The sequence below is a fragment of the Aphelocoma coerulescens genome (assembly GCF_041296385.1).
Source record: "Aphelocoma coerulescens isolate FSJ_1873_10779 chromosome Z unlocalized genomic scaffold, UR_Acoe_1.0 ChrZ, whole genome shotgun sequence".
NCBI classification, from domain to species: domain Eukaryota; kingdom Metazoa; phylum Chordata; class Aves; order Passeriformes; family Corvidae; genus Aphelocoma; species Aphelocoma coerulescens.
This window is the reverse complement of record NW_027184085.1, coordinates 52,635,874-52,651,292: the sequence shown is the minus strand read 5'-3', so window position 1 is coordinate 52,651,292 and position 15,419 is coordinate 52,635,874. Positions and strand designations below refer to the sequence as shown.

The window sequence follows — 15,419 nt, the reverse complement described above, 5'->3', positions numbered from 1 at the left end:
CATCACTCAGGGCTTCTCAGCAGTACTGATAAGAGTATCCCAGATTTCTTAGCACTTGACAACCTCTGGATGTTAGAGAAACAAAGAATACTCACTACATACAACCGCAGTGGACTGCAGCCACTTTAAAAATGCATCTTTTTCTTTCATGCTGGGAAAACACTCTTGCCAAAGGAAGGCTTTCCCAGATGCAGGTGGGAAGGTCACCTGTCATGACTGATCTTGTTGCATGTATCTTTTGCAGAAGCGGCCACACAAACCTCAAGCATGTTTTGCAGTAACGAAGCCCTTGCACAAGTGCCCCAGCTAAAACTCCAGTTCTCTCACAGGTATTTAGAGATGTTCCTGGAACTCTTACTATTTACATACAAAGGGAACTAATCCTCCACCAAATTGCATGAGGCAGCTTCACAATTTCTCCTTTAGTTTTACCATAAAATGTTAGTGTAGTAAGGAAAGTACTTTCTTTGTATAAAATGCTCAGCTATGTATAATCAAATTCATATTTTTCAGCACTGACATTTCCTCTGTGCAACTGTATTTATAACTGCTAATTTTTAGTGTTGCTCCTTGACTGCTGCCTTCTCTGCAGCTAAAAAAGTTTTAACTTCAAACTGAAGACATTTATACAAACATATTTTGTCCTCATTTTCATATAGCAAAATAGTTAAACTATGACTAGATTCACTGTACTCAAATTGGTCTAAATTGAGAACTAAAAGCTATCCTTCTGTGAAAGCTGAACGCACATGTCCCTAATGGAATATGAACTCCACATATAGCTCCTCATTTGCTGCCAAGTACAGTGTCTTGCATCCTCTCATTACTCCAGCCACCAAAGCACATAACAATATAAAAACCCATCGGCACACAATATTTCTGTAAGTAGTCAGTTTATCAACACTGGCTATGACTGACATCTTGAGGTGCCATTATCTATGTGTGCTGTTCACAGACCCTACCATCCAGGTAATCTCAACTCCACCACACTGTAGAGTGATGCTCAATAACACATATGACATGGTTTTGTATCAAAGATCTGACAGGAGAGACGAAAAAGAGGTGAAAGAAAACACTTAAAAATAAAAGCTATACTGCACAAGCCACTTTTGGAATTGTATTCTCACTGGTGGCAGTTCACTCTCATTCAACTGAGTGAAGCAAATGAATTAAGATGTTGTCATGGTTTAGCATAGTTAAAGAAGGCTCCCTCAGCCACGGAAGTGATTCTCTTGCAAAGAGGTGCTTACAGCTTCTTCTATGACCTGACAGAACCAATCAACTGGCTAGTTTGAATATTGGCAACTTTTTAAGCCACTTAAGAAGCTTGACACACCTCTGTGATACACATTTAAGAACGAACAGAGCCCGGGAAAGCTCTCTCTTTCTTCTGGCTTTTGGACAGGTAACTGGGGGGCCCACACAGCCCAGCTGGGCCCTGCTCAGCCCAGGCCGGCCAGGAGACAGCCATCCTGGAGCCATGCAGCCCTGCTCCACCTGCAGCCCCTCAGTGCTGGCCAGCCCCTGCAGCCCTGCTCCGTGCAGGCAGCGCGGCCCGGCTCCCCCCGCCTCCAGTGCGGCCGAAATTCATCTGAGGCCACTGTCCCCGGCAGAGATCATGACACCAACAGCGAGAGGCAAATTCCAGCTGCGGGGCCCGGGTGAGATGAACCCTTTTAGTGCTGTAAATTTCCTCCAGAACAGATGAAGCCTGCAGACATCAATCCTCTCCCAAGTCAAAAGAAAAGGAAGGGTGAGGGCACGTGAAGAAAACACCATAAAGACACCAAAGTCAGTGAAGAAGGAAGAGCTGAAACCCTGAGGGAGGAGAAAGAGGAGATGCTTCAAACCTAGAAGCTGAAATTCTGTTGTAAAGCTATGGTGATGGACTATGATACATCAGAGTACCCACTGTAATTTCATGAAAGCATGGGGGGTGGAGCGTTCAAATTGCAACTGTGAGCAAAAGTACCTGTGCTGAAATAAGCAAATGTTGAAGTAGCTGTGATTTGATCCGAAGCATGAACAGAGAGAGATGAAAGTGAGAAGGACCCTTGATCCCAGGGAAGGAGAAGACCTCTGTTCCTAGAGATGAAGATGCTCCCAGAGACGGGTGAAGAGAACCTTTGTTTCTGAACAGCTCATCCTTAAAATGGTACCCCAGTAGCTCAAGATTGGACCCTCAAAAACAGTTGTGGGGGAAGCTCTAAGTTGGGGGAAGAGACTTTCACATGCCAGCAGAGAACCATCCCGGGCGGCTGTCTTGCTGTGACATTGAAGCCATAAGAGAACTGTTTCTTGTGGAGATGTCTCCATAGCATGAGCAAGAGAGACTCCTCTCCCTAAGTGAACTGAAAAAAAGAGTATTATAGAGGTGGTAAACTGACTGGAAATCTCAAGGGTTGGGTTTTTTTTATGTTGTCAGCAGGATGAGGGAGAAAGGTGGGGGAAGAGAAGTGTTCTGAAGGCTTAGTCTGACTTTTTTCCTTTCTTTTAGGTCTGTTAATAAACCTCTTTATATTAAGTTTTCTGCCTGCTTTGCTTTTCTCCTAATTCTTATCTCACAGAAGGAAAATAAGAAAGTAATGGATATTTTGAACCAAACCACTACACTTAATTGATGTTTCTGCCTGGTTTCAAACTGAACCCACTACAGATGTGTATGTACCTCAAAAGGGCAGAAGAGAGTTGAGTTGACTAGCTTTTAAAGACTTACTTCAAGTACTGGGAAGGGAAACAAATACCCCAGAAAACTATATCCAATTAATGGAGACTAGAAATTAATGCAATAATTAAACAGCAAATGGAAATCAGGATAAAGAGTAAATCCTTCTCTCTCCCTGTACTTCATAAAATCACAGAAAGGTTAGAGTTAGAACCTGAAGACGGTAACCATCACTTGCCAAGGGAAACAGCCCTGGGGCGGGCACCGCCTGAGGCGGAGCAGGGGATCGAGGTGGGCAGGGCAAATTTCTAGAGCTGGGGAAACTGCATTTGGCTGAGCTAACAATGATAGAACAGTGATGGCAGCTGATTTAAACACAACTCTGTATTCCTCCCAGGCTACCTTTCCTTGCTTTCACCCTCTGTAAGCTACCTGTGTTTTAAGTTTGTCCAGGAGAATCTTGTTCATATGTGCAGGCCCCCTGCATTCTTGCCTAATTTCCCTTGCAAGGAGACAAACCTTGAACATCATCCAGCTCTCTTGAGGCCCTCTTCCCCCAAGGGCTCTGTCCCCTGGTACTCTACCAAGAAGAGGCCGAAGTCTGCTCTCCTGAGTAGTGAGCCTGCTGTGCAACCCCCTTGCTGCAATACAGATCTCAAGCTCCCCTATTTCATGGACAACTGTATCCCAGGCTTTCCCTGAGCTTCACACGCCCCACCAGCCCCTCCTTGTTGGGAGAACAAGATCCACCACAGCACCTTTCCGCCTTGGCTCATCTAGCCAACTTGTAGAGGGAAGTTATCATCAAAGAACTCCAGGAAGCTCCTAATGCAAGAAGTTTAATACTCTCTGCATTGTCCTTTCAACACACACTTGTGTGGTTGTGAAGTACCCCATAAAAACCAGGGTTTGTGAAGGCAGTCACGCCTGTGTTTCTGTAAAGGGCCTCAGCTGCTTGGTATTCCTGGTCAGACAGTCTGTAGCAGACTACAGCACACCCCCCACTATAAAGTCCCCTGTCCTTGCCTGCCTCGAATCCTGACCCATCTCAGTCAGCTCCTCATCCATCCCCAGGTGAAGCTCCATGAACTCCAGCTGGTCATTGACACATGGAGCAATCCTGCCTCTTCACCTCTCCTTTGCCTGACTTTCCTAAAGAGCCCATACCCTTCCATTTGAGCCACAGGAGTCAACCCATGTTTCTATGATGCCAATGACTGTAGCCCTGCAGGCCTGCACATATCTCTAATTCCTCCCGTTTATTCCCCCTGCTGTGTGTGCGTTAGCAGAGAGGCATTGAGCTGGACCCCTGATGAAGCTTTCTGGCTGGAGTAACTGGAATTCCTTGATGTTGTAATTCAGGTGCTCTCCTGCTGACCTGCTTACTGCTCCAGGCTCTGGGCACCTCTTGCTGACTGGGAAAGCATGTCATTCACACCTTATCACCATTATATCTGATGATATCCCCCTTCCCCATCATATATAGTTTAGTGCCCTATCCATAACCCCCATTAGATCCTTGACCAAAGACGCCCTTTCCCCTTTCAGAGAGGCGAATCCCATCTGAATTCGCCACTCCCAGTACCATGTAGGTCAACCCATCATATGAAAGCTACCAAAATTTTGGCAGTGTGACACTAGCCCCAGAGTCAGGTATTAAGACCATGTCCATCTGCTTTTTTCAGTGTCACTACCTGCACCTACAAAAGAAGAGGGGAAAAATAACCTGTGCCCCTGAATACTTCACCAACCATCCCAGGACCTTGAAATCTCTTTACCAGGCTTTGGACTACGTGTTGTGGCTTCATCACCACACACGTGGAGGACCAGCAACAGGCAGCAGTAGTCTGAACCAGGCTAGGAAGTTCCCTGGTGACATCCATAACCCACGCCACAGGGAGGCAGACTTCTCCTCTGTTGGAGAAGGACTTTCGTCCTAATCATCCATTGATTCTCCTGCCACATCCAGAGCTTCATACCTATTGTATATAGGCACCTGGGAGAGTGAGGCAGACAAGGAGAGCTTTTGCCTGTTGTGCTGAGCAAGGACTTGCCTCCATTCACTCCTTCCTTCTGACCTACCGCCTTTAGCATGGCAGGGAGAAGTTACGTGATCGCTCTTGATCTGTGTTTCTTTCTCATCTCTGCCCCTGTCTCAGGAAGGCCAGAGCACAGTGCAACTGGTGTATCTCCTCCTTGGAGTCCCTGATACTTCTTAGTATTTCTACTTCATGTCTTGGAAAACACACTGGGGCGTTCGCTTAGTTACACTGGATAGCAGCCTGCTAGACACACAGCAAATTAATTTTTACTGAATGTGTTTAATGACTCTCATTTATTATACCAGGCTAAGTATTGAGTGATTAATGTAAAACTGAAGTGAAAAGATTCTACACTAATTCTAATATATCAGAACTGGTACACAGCTCCAGTGTCTTACTTACTTGTTGGTAACTGGGATCCTAACCTAAATTACAAGCAGCTCAAGAGCTTTGCAGAAACCTTTCACTCAGATTACTTACTCATTAAAGCAGTGGAAAATATGGTGAAAGACCAGCTTAGGACACTGTTTTCCCTTCAACTTTGTTTATTGATGTACTGAACATGAAAAAGTACAAAGAATCCAAACACAAAAGAAAACATGTACAACCTCTTAAATACCCAACAGAATATATTCTCTATTCCAACAAATGTGAATTAAGTCATACTATACAACTTCAAATAAATACCAGCCTTATATTTTACTAAGTGCTCTGATAAACACTGTAAAGTGAAGCCCAATTTACATGCCTTCTCATCAATGCCGTTAGTTGCTACAGTAGTATAGGAAAGAAGCATGTAGCTACTATTTCTCCCACATTGGAAAGTTTGTGATTTCTATACTATATACAACTTTTAATGCAGAGGATTAGCTTTAACAATCTAAATGCATCTAAGAATGAAGAAGTACTCAGGAAGCCAATTGATTTTTGAATAGCATTGAGTGGGTCAGCATGAAAACTTGCTTATTCACTTTAGCACGCGCTTCACAGTATATGTACTGTACTATACTGAAAATTTTATAACTACAATTTAAAAGAATAAGAACCAAAACCAACTGCAAATATAGTGTACAACTATGTTATGCATAGAACATTGCTTTTTCTAAGGGGAAGCGTATGAGCATCTCAGTTTATACAAAAACCAGGACGTAACTACATACTTGTCAGTGCATCCTGGTGAAGGCATCAAACCCTCAGCTTTTTTTTAAAAATTTAATTATAAGCTAGATGCTAATCAGAAAATATTCTGTATTTGTTTTCCTTAAATTTCTTCAATACATGGTAAAGACCTTTTCTACTTCCCCAAATAGTGACTTAAGCATCATACAAAGTTAAACTTCAATAGCATACAGGTATTTATGGTTTTCATATGAAAAATGTAAGGAAATTTGCTCAAAACATATGTTTATACTTGTTTTTTTTACCACAAACATATTTATAAACAAAAATGTTGCATCACCATAAACAGCTGAAGCTAGACTATCTACAGACAAAAATAGCAACAGATCTGATGCACTGTAAATTCAAGTCCTCAGGACAAAAATGAAAAGGAAAAGAAAAAAAAAAAGGAAGCAGACCTCAAGTAACAATGTTAATGCCATTTACAAAGAAAAAACTTATACAAAAACATTCAAAATTGAACATCACTTGGCATGGAACTTAAAAAACAAACTATAATCAAAATTAGCTGAAAGGTTCATAACTTAAGGTCTTATTTACATTACACAAAGCTCAGGTGTTAGCCTTGAACGTAACTTTCAAAATACCTCCTAACCTATCCAACTCAGGTCACTTCTGCTGATTTGCTACTGCACAAACCATGCTCGATGTCTTTTCTTAAGACAAAACAATTCTTCAAACAATAGCAAGTACATCACTAAACACCATGAGCTCTATCTGAAGGGAATTCTTTAGGAAGAACAGATTTTTTTTTTCCCCCATCTCTCAGTATTTTAAGTTTTCTGCTTGCTCTTATATTCTTTTTTTAAATTTTCATTTGTTTCAAAATCACAAATTAAAGTGAGCCACCTATCACTTAATAACCAGGATGATCAATGACTCCACTGATGATTACAAAAAATGAAACCAACAGTGCATCCCATTGACTTTACTTCTTAATACAAAGGTCTCAAAAGTAGTTCTACATCATAAATCTTTCTAAATTTTTCCCAACAATTGCAAATTTCCTGGTAAGTTTTAAAAGCTCACTAGGTGTCATACGAAGAGATTTCTCAAAGTATTCAAGTCAAAATATTTGTTCCAGGACCAGTAAAAAGTTTCTCCAAATTTTTTATTTTTTTTTATAAAAATAGATGCTTTTGTAAACCCACATCAAAGAGGCTCTTATCTCTTTGGCAAGGTACTGCTTTACGAAAAGTTCTCCAGTATTCTTACAATAAGCTTCTATAATGTGTTCCCATTCCCCAACCCAAATGAAGATGATGAAATAAATACTGCTTATAACTTTATAAATAAAATGTAAACTTCAGATACTTCTCTTGAACAACGAAACAAAACAATAATGCATTACAATGTAAATTAAAGACAAAGCAAATCAAGAAATGACAAAAGAAAAATTATAGTATTACACAAAGCCTCGGTATTTACTCATAGGTTAAAGGCAGCCATGTATAAAGAAAAAAACTTCTTCCCTTAGCTGAAACATTTTAAAAGGTCCACCTTCTTCAAAGAAGGCAATAGAATACGCATTGTGACAGGTAAAAACCCTGTACCTCTTGTCAATACTCAAACACAAAAGATAGTTAAGAAGTTCTAATTCAAATATTAGCAATAAAAAAATCTCACATATTCTTAGGATGCTAAGTAGTCATTTTATCCCCATTTCCACACTGGCATACAACAAAGGCATTTACTAATGCATAGAGCTTGTAAATTGCCTTTGTTGTATAGTTTTCATGTATTAATGCACTGAGAAGAACTTGTTAGGCTTTGTGCGTTTTGTTTGTTTTGAAGGAGACCTGCAATACTCTGTCACCAAGGCGGTATCCATTCAGGCTGGCTATTGCCATAGCTGCCTCATCGTAGTTTGTCATAGTCACAAATCCAAAACCTTTGCACTTGTTGGTGTTAAAGTCACGGATGACCTTCACATTGGTTACTGCTCCGAAGGGTCCAAACATTTGCCAGAGGATACTTTCATCAGCATCAGGGGCCAAGTTGTACACAAAAATGCACCACCCAGTTCCTGCATGTCCAGGGATATTAATTCCGGCCAAACTGGTCATTCCATCAATGGTCATTGGAGGAAACCTACTAAAGAATGAGGGAAAGCAAAAGAGAATCATAATATAGCTGTTCACATGGAACTCCAGCAAAGAAATGTCAAAATAAAAGAAGAGAACGATACAGAGCTTTTCACAGAATGAACATGTTGCTCAGGCTAGAAAGATAAGATCAAAAATACTTTTTGCCCCCTAACTGCGCAAATACTATGCAAAAAATTATACACGAGTAGGGAGAACAGTACTAGGTATGTATGAAATGATGTAACACAGAAAATCAAAAGGAAAGCATGCTATAAAACCAGTGAGGATTAGCAAGTCACTTGAAACAGGAATTCCATGGAACTGCTACAAAAGGTTTGTCTATTTCATGCAAAATGCATCAAAATGAACAATTTCAGCTGAAGTCTCAACATGCAAAAATTCAACGTAAGTCTTACTGAAAAGTAAGAGTTTGCAAAATATTTCAAACTAATTTGGTTGTTATGAACCAACTAATCCTTTATTACCTCTTTACTCCATAAGCTATGTTGAGCAGATTGTCCAACCTGCAAAACATTGAGCAACATGTTCAGTCTTCAGACTTTTCCACCCTTTAAGAATAAGGAAACTTAGCATATTACTGTCACATCTATTACACTGTATGGAACCTCATGCAACGTTGAAGTATCACCACTGAAAGAGCAGTGGCACCTTCTTGCACCTGACAGTGAATACTAAATAGATACGCTGTGTAGTAACCACAACCATAATTAGTTCATTTCATAAAGTGCACCACTGCCACAAGTTTAACCTAAATCACACATTGTTACCATAAAGTTACAGTCACTGACCACAACGGTGCAGTTTTCCACATTACTAACTTGGTTGAGACAGAGACTTTTATTGAGGCTTCTTACATGTTTGCTGGCATGACTGTCAAGACAGATGCAGTATTTTCAACCAATAGCAACTGTGGTAACATGAACTCCAAAAAAAGATTTTTCACATTCCTACTCCTTCTGGCAATTACAAAATGTTGTGAGGCAGAAGGCTGGTTTGGCTGAGTAGGACTAAGACAAAATAAGTAAGCGTAAGGACAATGGAGGCAAAGTCAGGAGGACATGGAAAGAACACAGAGATGCTGCTAGCCACTAGAGGGACAAAATTAGTGTGGCCAAAGCTCAACAAGAGTTGAAGGTTGCCAAAAACATGGGGGACAACAAAAAGATGTTTTTAAATATGTCAATCTCAAAGAGCAGTCCAAAAATAACATAGGCCAGGTATAGAATGAGGACGGTCACCCCACAAACAGGGACACAAAAAAGACAGAGAAGTTTAATGCTTTCTTTGCCTCCATCTTTAATACTAATGATGGGCTAAGAGGGTCCCAGGGTCCTGAGCTGGAGGACCATGGCTGTGAAAATAGTGAACAACCCTAAACTTGTGTGGGATCTCCTGCTCCAACTGAATCCCTACAAATCTATCAGACTTGATGGGATTCATCCAAGAACACTCAGAAAACTGGCCAATGTTTTTGTGAAGACTCTCTCAATGACTTTTTAATGGTCTTGGGAATACGGAGTTGACTGGAAGCTGGCTAACACTATCCCAACTTTCAAGAAGGGCAAGAAGGATGACCCTAGAAAGTACAGGCCTGTCAGTCTCACTTCACTGCCTGGTAAAATTATGGAGATTAATCTGGGAAGTGTTGAAAAACACAATCACAGCCAGCATGGCTTCATGAAGGAAAAGTCCTGCTTGTCAAACTTAATTTCTTTTTATGACAGGATAACCTACCCAGCTGACCAAGGGAAGTCAGATTTTCAGATTTCAGTATAGCCTTTCATACTGCCTCCCCCAGGATCATTCTGGACAAAATGTGCAGCACACGGCTGGATAAACGCATCATGTGATGGGTGAGCAACTGGCTCATGGGTTGGGCACAAAGGATTACAGTGAATGGGGTGACACCTGGCTAGTAACTGGTCACTACTGGGATTCCACACAGCTTCATTTTAGGCTCAGTGCTCTTTAGCATCTTCATAAATGACTTGGACACAGGACTTGAAGAATGCATACTCAGTAAGTCTGCTGATGACATTAAACTGGGAGGAGCTGTTGACTCCCCTTAAGGCAGAGAGACCTTGACAAATTAGAGGGTTGGGTAATCGCCAACCACATGACATTTAAAAAGGGCAAGTGCCAGATTCTGCACCTGGGATGGGGCAAGCCAGGATGTACAGACACACTGGAGAATGAGACACTGAAAAGCATGGGAAGGGACCTGGGGGTTGTGGTCAACAGAAAGTTGAACATGAGCCAGCAGTGCCCTGGCAGCCAGGAGAGCCACCCGTGTCCTGGGGGGCATCAGGCACAGCATCACCAGCTGGGCAAGGGAGGGGATTGTCCCGCTCTGCTCTGCACTGGGGCAGCCTCACCTCGAGTGCTGGGGGCAGGTCTGGGTGCCACAACACAGAAAAGCCATGGAGCTGTTAGAGAGTGTCCAAAAGCGGGCCAGGAAAATGGTGAAGGGTCTGGAGGGGAAGCTGTACAAGGAGAAGTTGAGGTCACCTGGCTTGTTCAGCCTGGGGAGTCTGAGGGGTGGCTGGCCTCATCACACTCCACAGTCTCCTCATGTGGGAAAGAGGAGGGGCAGGCACTGATCTCTTCTCTGTGGTGAGCAGTGACAGAACCCGAGGGAATGCCCTGAAGTTATGTCAGGGGAGGTTTAGGTTGGATATTAGGGAAAGGTTCTTCACCCAGAGGGTGGCTGGACACTGGAACAGTGTTCTTAGGGAAGCAGTCATGTCACCAAGCCTGCCAGGGTTCAGGAATTGACTGAACAATGTTCTCAGGCACATGGTGTGACTCTTGGGGATGGGCCTGTGCAGGGCCAAGAGCTGGACTCGATGATCCTTGTGGGTGCCTTCCAACCCAGGATACTCTATGATGCTATGATTTTCCAGGATTAAGTGTTTCTAGAATACACACACACACACACATACATATTATTTTTAAGATTTCTCCATATGCTTCTTCCCTCACCTCCCCCAACTACAGAATGGCACCACAACACTAAACCCTTTCAAATTACCGAGCCAATACCCAAAATACGCAATGCATACCGCTCCTTTACTCTTACTCCTGGAGTCCCTTAAACTGCTTCTTTCATAAAATGTTTACCCTGAAGAAGCTCTTGTTTCTTCCTGGCAAACCCCAGATACAGCAAGAGGAAGTCTTATTACAGATCCTCTTCAAGACTCATCAAAATATGAGCTTAGGTAAAAAACATACACTTTATTTAGTTTCCTACAGAGCATTGATTCTGCTGCGAGCTGGGTTTGTGGAATACACTGTCAAGAAACTACTGAACCCCTAAAAGATCAGAAAAAAGGAAATTAAAAAATGCTTGACTACTGTTGGTAGACTTAGTGTGGATGACTGAGGCCTGCTGTCATTGACATCTGGGGTGGAGAGCAAGGTGAAGAGTGAAACACCACCACTTAGAGGTCCTTGTTAAAGATATAATCAGATGAGGACTTAATATAGTAATTGGTATCACTTGTATGATTTTTCATCAGTTATCCCAAAGGTTTAAAAATACTCTGGAAAAATTCTCAGGGACTTTCACTGGAAAATTTTTAAAGATGCTTTAAGTTATGCATCTTATAGAAACTGAGAAACAATTATACAGAGCTGCGTTTTAAAGTCCAGTTTTTTTTTAAAGTCAACTTTTCTCTTAATAAGAAAGAAAGGAAGCATTATATTGATCCCGTTGCTTTTACTAGTAAAGTTTAAGCTGTTTTCAGGTCTCTGACAACTATTAACAGAGGCAGGGCAACTGAATCAGGTAATCCTGTCTGAAATGTCAACACCCAAGATTTCTTGCATGTGTAACACATGAAAGATCTAAAGCATTGGTGCCATCTCAACTATGTAGTCAGCACCACACCTGGAATGATGAAACAGTGCAAAGCAAAAAAACCTAAAAGACGAGTTCCCTTACAGTGTAAAGATTTAAAATTTGGTAAGACTGTCTTTTATTGATGAAACACTAGCCTGAAGTCCTTGACCAAAAAAAAACCAAAAAAAAAATGCAATTGTCTGCAACCTCAGTTTACCTTTTGACTAGTCAGTTAAACTTTTTTCTTCCTTCCACATCAATAAAATTTAGAGAGATTTTACTCTCTCTCCTATTTACAGAGTTGGTATAACTCAATGCTTTTTGTTATCATTACCCTTGTATGTGGGGCAAATCATAGAATCATTTAAGGTGCTTTTAAGCATTACTTTACACTTAGTATCTCAGAAAAAACCCAACAACTTCCCAGTGAAATGAAAATGGACCTTCATAAAAATACAATTCCATTTGAAGAAAAATAAATTTCCACCAGTCAAAATTTAAGGTACAAAGCCTAAAGTTGCAGGACAGGGTTAGTCTACTGAAATTACCTAAAAAAAAAGAACCTCTCAAAAAAACCCAACCCCCCCTCCCCCCCAAAAAAAAAAAAACTCAGAGAGCTGCGAGAATTTTTATGAATAATGACAAATCTACCTGGAGTATCAGCGAAATACCAATGCTATCCCCAGCCAGCACCTGAGTGAAACTGAACACAGAGGAGTATCTCAGAACATGGGCAGTCAGAACAGTCTGGAGGCCAAGACTCGCCAGAATATGTATGTTGTAACAAACAGGCTGTTCAACAGCTCACCCATGATCTTATTTCATACAATGCACTTGAGTCTATCCTGCAATTTCTGCCTCTATGGAATAATGGCAAGCCTATTTTTACACAGAACACTGTTGTAAGGTAGCCTTTTTATTACCTAAAAAAGGGTAAGAAGCTCCACAAAAAAAAAATCAATAAAATTGGTTATCCCCTCTCTTATGGCAGAACACCTACTCCTCATACCTGTAAGACACCTGCAGCACGTAAGGCCAAAAAGCTGAAGAAAAGAAAAATTCAGAAATTCTGAAGTGAAGTCCCTGAACTCTTGAATATTTGGCTTATAAGCAAGCCTAGCCAATGGAGAGCCTTTAAAATTTGGTATATTCTCTTTGAAGCAAGCTATCAACTGGTTTTGTTTCTTGAAAAATACAACAGTAATACTCTTTGAGTGTATTACTGTTTAACACATTCCAGTCACATTGTTCAGGGGCAGAGGGAGGGAAGAAATTACCAAAATCACTGAAAAAAATCCAAGGTACTCATGGTTGTAGATAATACAGTGTTTGTTTCACTTTGTTCTCACCATCTGTTCTTTTCAATACATTGAATAGCACAAGGAACTGTATGCCTATAGTTTCAGAATGATGGGAACATAAATCCCCAAAAAGCACAGGCAGAAAATACGTGAACAATCTTCATTATTAAAGGTCGTAACAAGAAAAGACAAAGTATGGCATGGAGGACATAAACAACTAACTAGGGAAAAACTGAAAGCCAGAATGGGGAGGAAAAATGTAGGGGTAGGCAAGAGGAAGCTGGCTGTGGCATGCTTATGGCTAAGAAAAAAACACTAGATCTCCTAGGTCAATATTAACTTCATTGAACTTGCACATTAATCAAGAATAACCTAGGAAATGAAAAGTAATCTTTGAAAAAAAAAAACTTAGTGACTGAGTAGAAGAAAGATGCCACCTGGGTTTAGCTAAGTATGCTTATTAGACACTGAAATGCTATCAATAGGATGGCATGCATTTTGATTTTAGTTGTACTGTGGGAGCATAGCTGAAGTTCAACATTCATGTGTTTCCTTCCCACAGAGAAGTCAGACAAGCAGGAAAACACAGGAGTGGAGGCAAACAAACAGGGGCTGTGGGAACATGCGAGTTTCAGCACAGTTGTGCTCATTATTTGACTTACCTAAAACGTTGAGCCTGCTGAGCTAGAGGTGTGGGATACCTTCTGTTTGGAGAATGGTACAGCTGGGAAAGAATGGCCTGATTGGTTTTTTGGCTTGGATTGTTAGCAAACTTTACAGTGATGGGCTCTGTGGCACCTGGAGGTTTCTGGCCATTCAAGCCCTTGATAGCTTCTTCTGCTTCAATTCGCTTGTCAAACCGGATAAACCCCACGCCCCTTGACACCCCTGCACACGGTGAAAAAAGCACACAGTAATGAATTCACAGATTCCACAATATTAGATGCCAACTTTTTATTTGTGTGACCAGTCGCTGTTGATGGCCAATTGTTGCGAACACATGGTAATTTTGAGCTTAACAGAACTGAGCTTTTGTGTAGAGTAAGAATTTTCTACTGTAATTTTGACTTTAATTTTTAATTTAATGGATGTAAGACACATTTGTGTAAAAAGTGTGGAGGGTTGAGGGAAAACAATGGAAAAAACTTAAATATAGTGAGTCAAAGAAGAATTCGGAAACAAAGCAATTTTGTTGGATGGAGATGAACCCAACCCAGCTGCACTGTAACCTCTGGTCAGCTCACGCTACTCTGCAGTACCTAAATTCACAAAAATTCTGTAAATAGCTTAGCTCTCTGCTCTCTAGCAGCAAAAAAACCCACCTTTTGCTCTCCTGCAGTATCCCCTGAAACTCTCTTTGGAGGAAATATGCTGAGAGGATGATGATGTGCACATACTATATTGCGATAATGAGAATAATGCCCATGTTTAAGCAGTCAGTGGCTACCTCTAAGTAAAAGATGTGGTTTCAGTATATCACCATACATCACTAGGCATTACTTTTGAAGGAAACTTTTCTTGGCATAGAAAAGTCAAAGGCAACATGCAAGGGAATCTGAAAGTGTTTATGCAAGGTCTTAGGAACATCACACATCAAAAATCCGAAGTGTCTTAGAATAAACACATTGAGCTGTGGATACTTGAACCAATTAACATTAAAGTTACTAACAGCCAACATTACTTGGATCAATGTTTTCTTGGTAGTATTTCTAGTGCCATTTAGAGCCCCTTTACATTTTGGTTCATTAATAACCAGATGAGTTAGACACCTGTCCTCAACTGAGAAAGACATTAATGACAAGAAATGTATTCTGTTCATAAACAATGATGATTTAAACCATTGAAGTGACAATGAAGAGGCCTAAGAAAGCTTTAAAGAGGCAAATGTCACCAGCTTCAACTTTGCATTTTTTATCTGTCAGTTTGTGTCACAACCTTATTATTTATACCATTGTGAGCCTATGTCTTCCAAATTACTAAGAAGAAGGAGGCAAGAAAGCTTAAGCCTTAATAACAGTCTATATGCCAGAAAAATACGCTGCAAATAGCAGGATTTATGAACATGAATAGAATTACCATGCATGTTAGACATTCAATCATATTTACGTACTGGTCCATTTGTTAAATACCATCTATTTCTATGTATGGATATATAGGAACCTACTGTGAACAGCTATTTATTGCACAAAGACCAGGAATCTGTCCCACAAATCTGCTACATCTACAGATACCTAAGTCGGTATTTGGTCTTTAGCTTTCCTTTCCAGGCCTCTCTACGCTCTC

The 15,419-nt window shown here is 41.0% G+C and overlaps 1 protein-coding gene across 6 annotated transcripts in view; it reads right to left on the bottom strand.

Annotated features, from left to right (window-relative positions):
• Window positions 1–5,246: 5,246 nt before the first annotated feature.
• The window catches only part of LOC138103673 (ELAV-like protein 2), a 94,790-nt gene continuing 84,617 nt past the window's right edge, over window positions 5,247–15,419 (bottom strand). For 3 of the 6 annotated variants that reach the window (XM_069002141.1, XM_069002140.1, XM_069002135.1), the window contains 3 exons: window positions 13,799–14,024; window positions 8,459–8,497; window positions 5,247–7,980 (listed from right to left, as the gene is read on the bottom strand). In XM_069002141.1, coding sequence (XP_068858242.1) covers window positions 7,650–7,980; window positions 8,459–8,497; window positions 13,799–14,024 — 596 coding nt within the window. In that variant the 3' untranslated portion in view covers window positions 5,247–7,649. The remainder of the gene's footprint in view (window positions 7,981–8,458; window positions 8,498–13,798; window positions 14,025–15,419) is intronic. The other 3 variants (XM_069002136.1, XM_069002138.1, XM_069002139.1) reach the window with 3 other exon arrangements.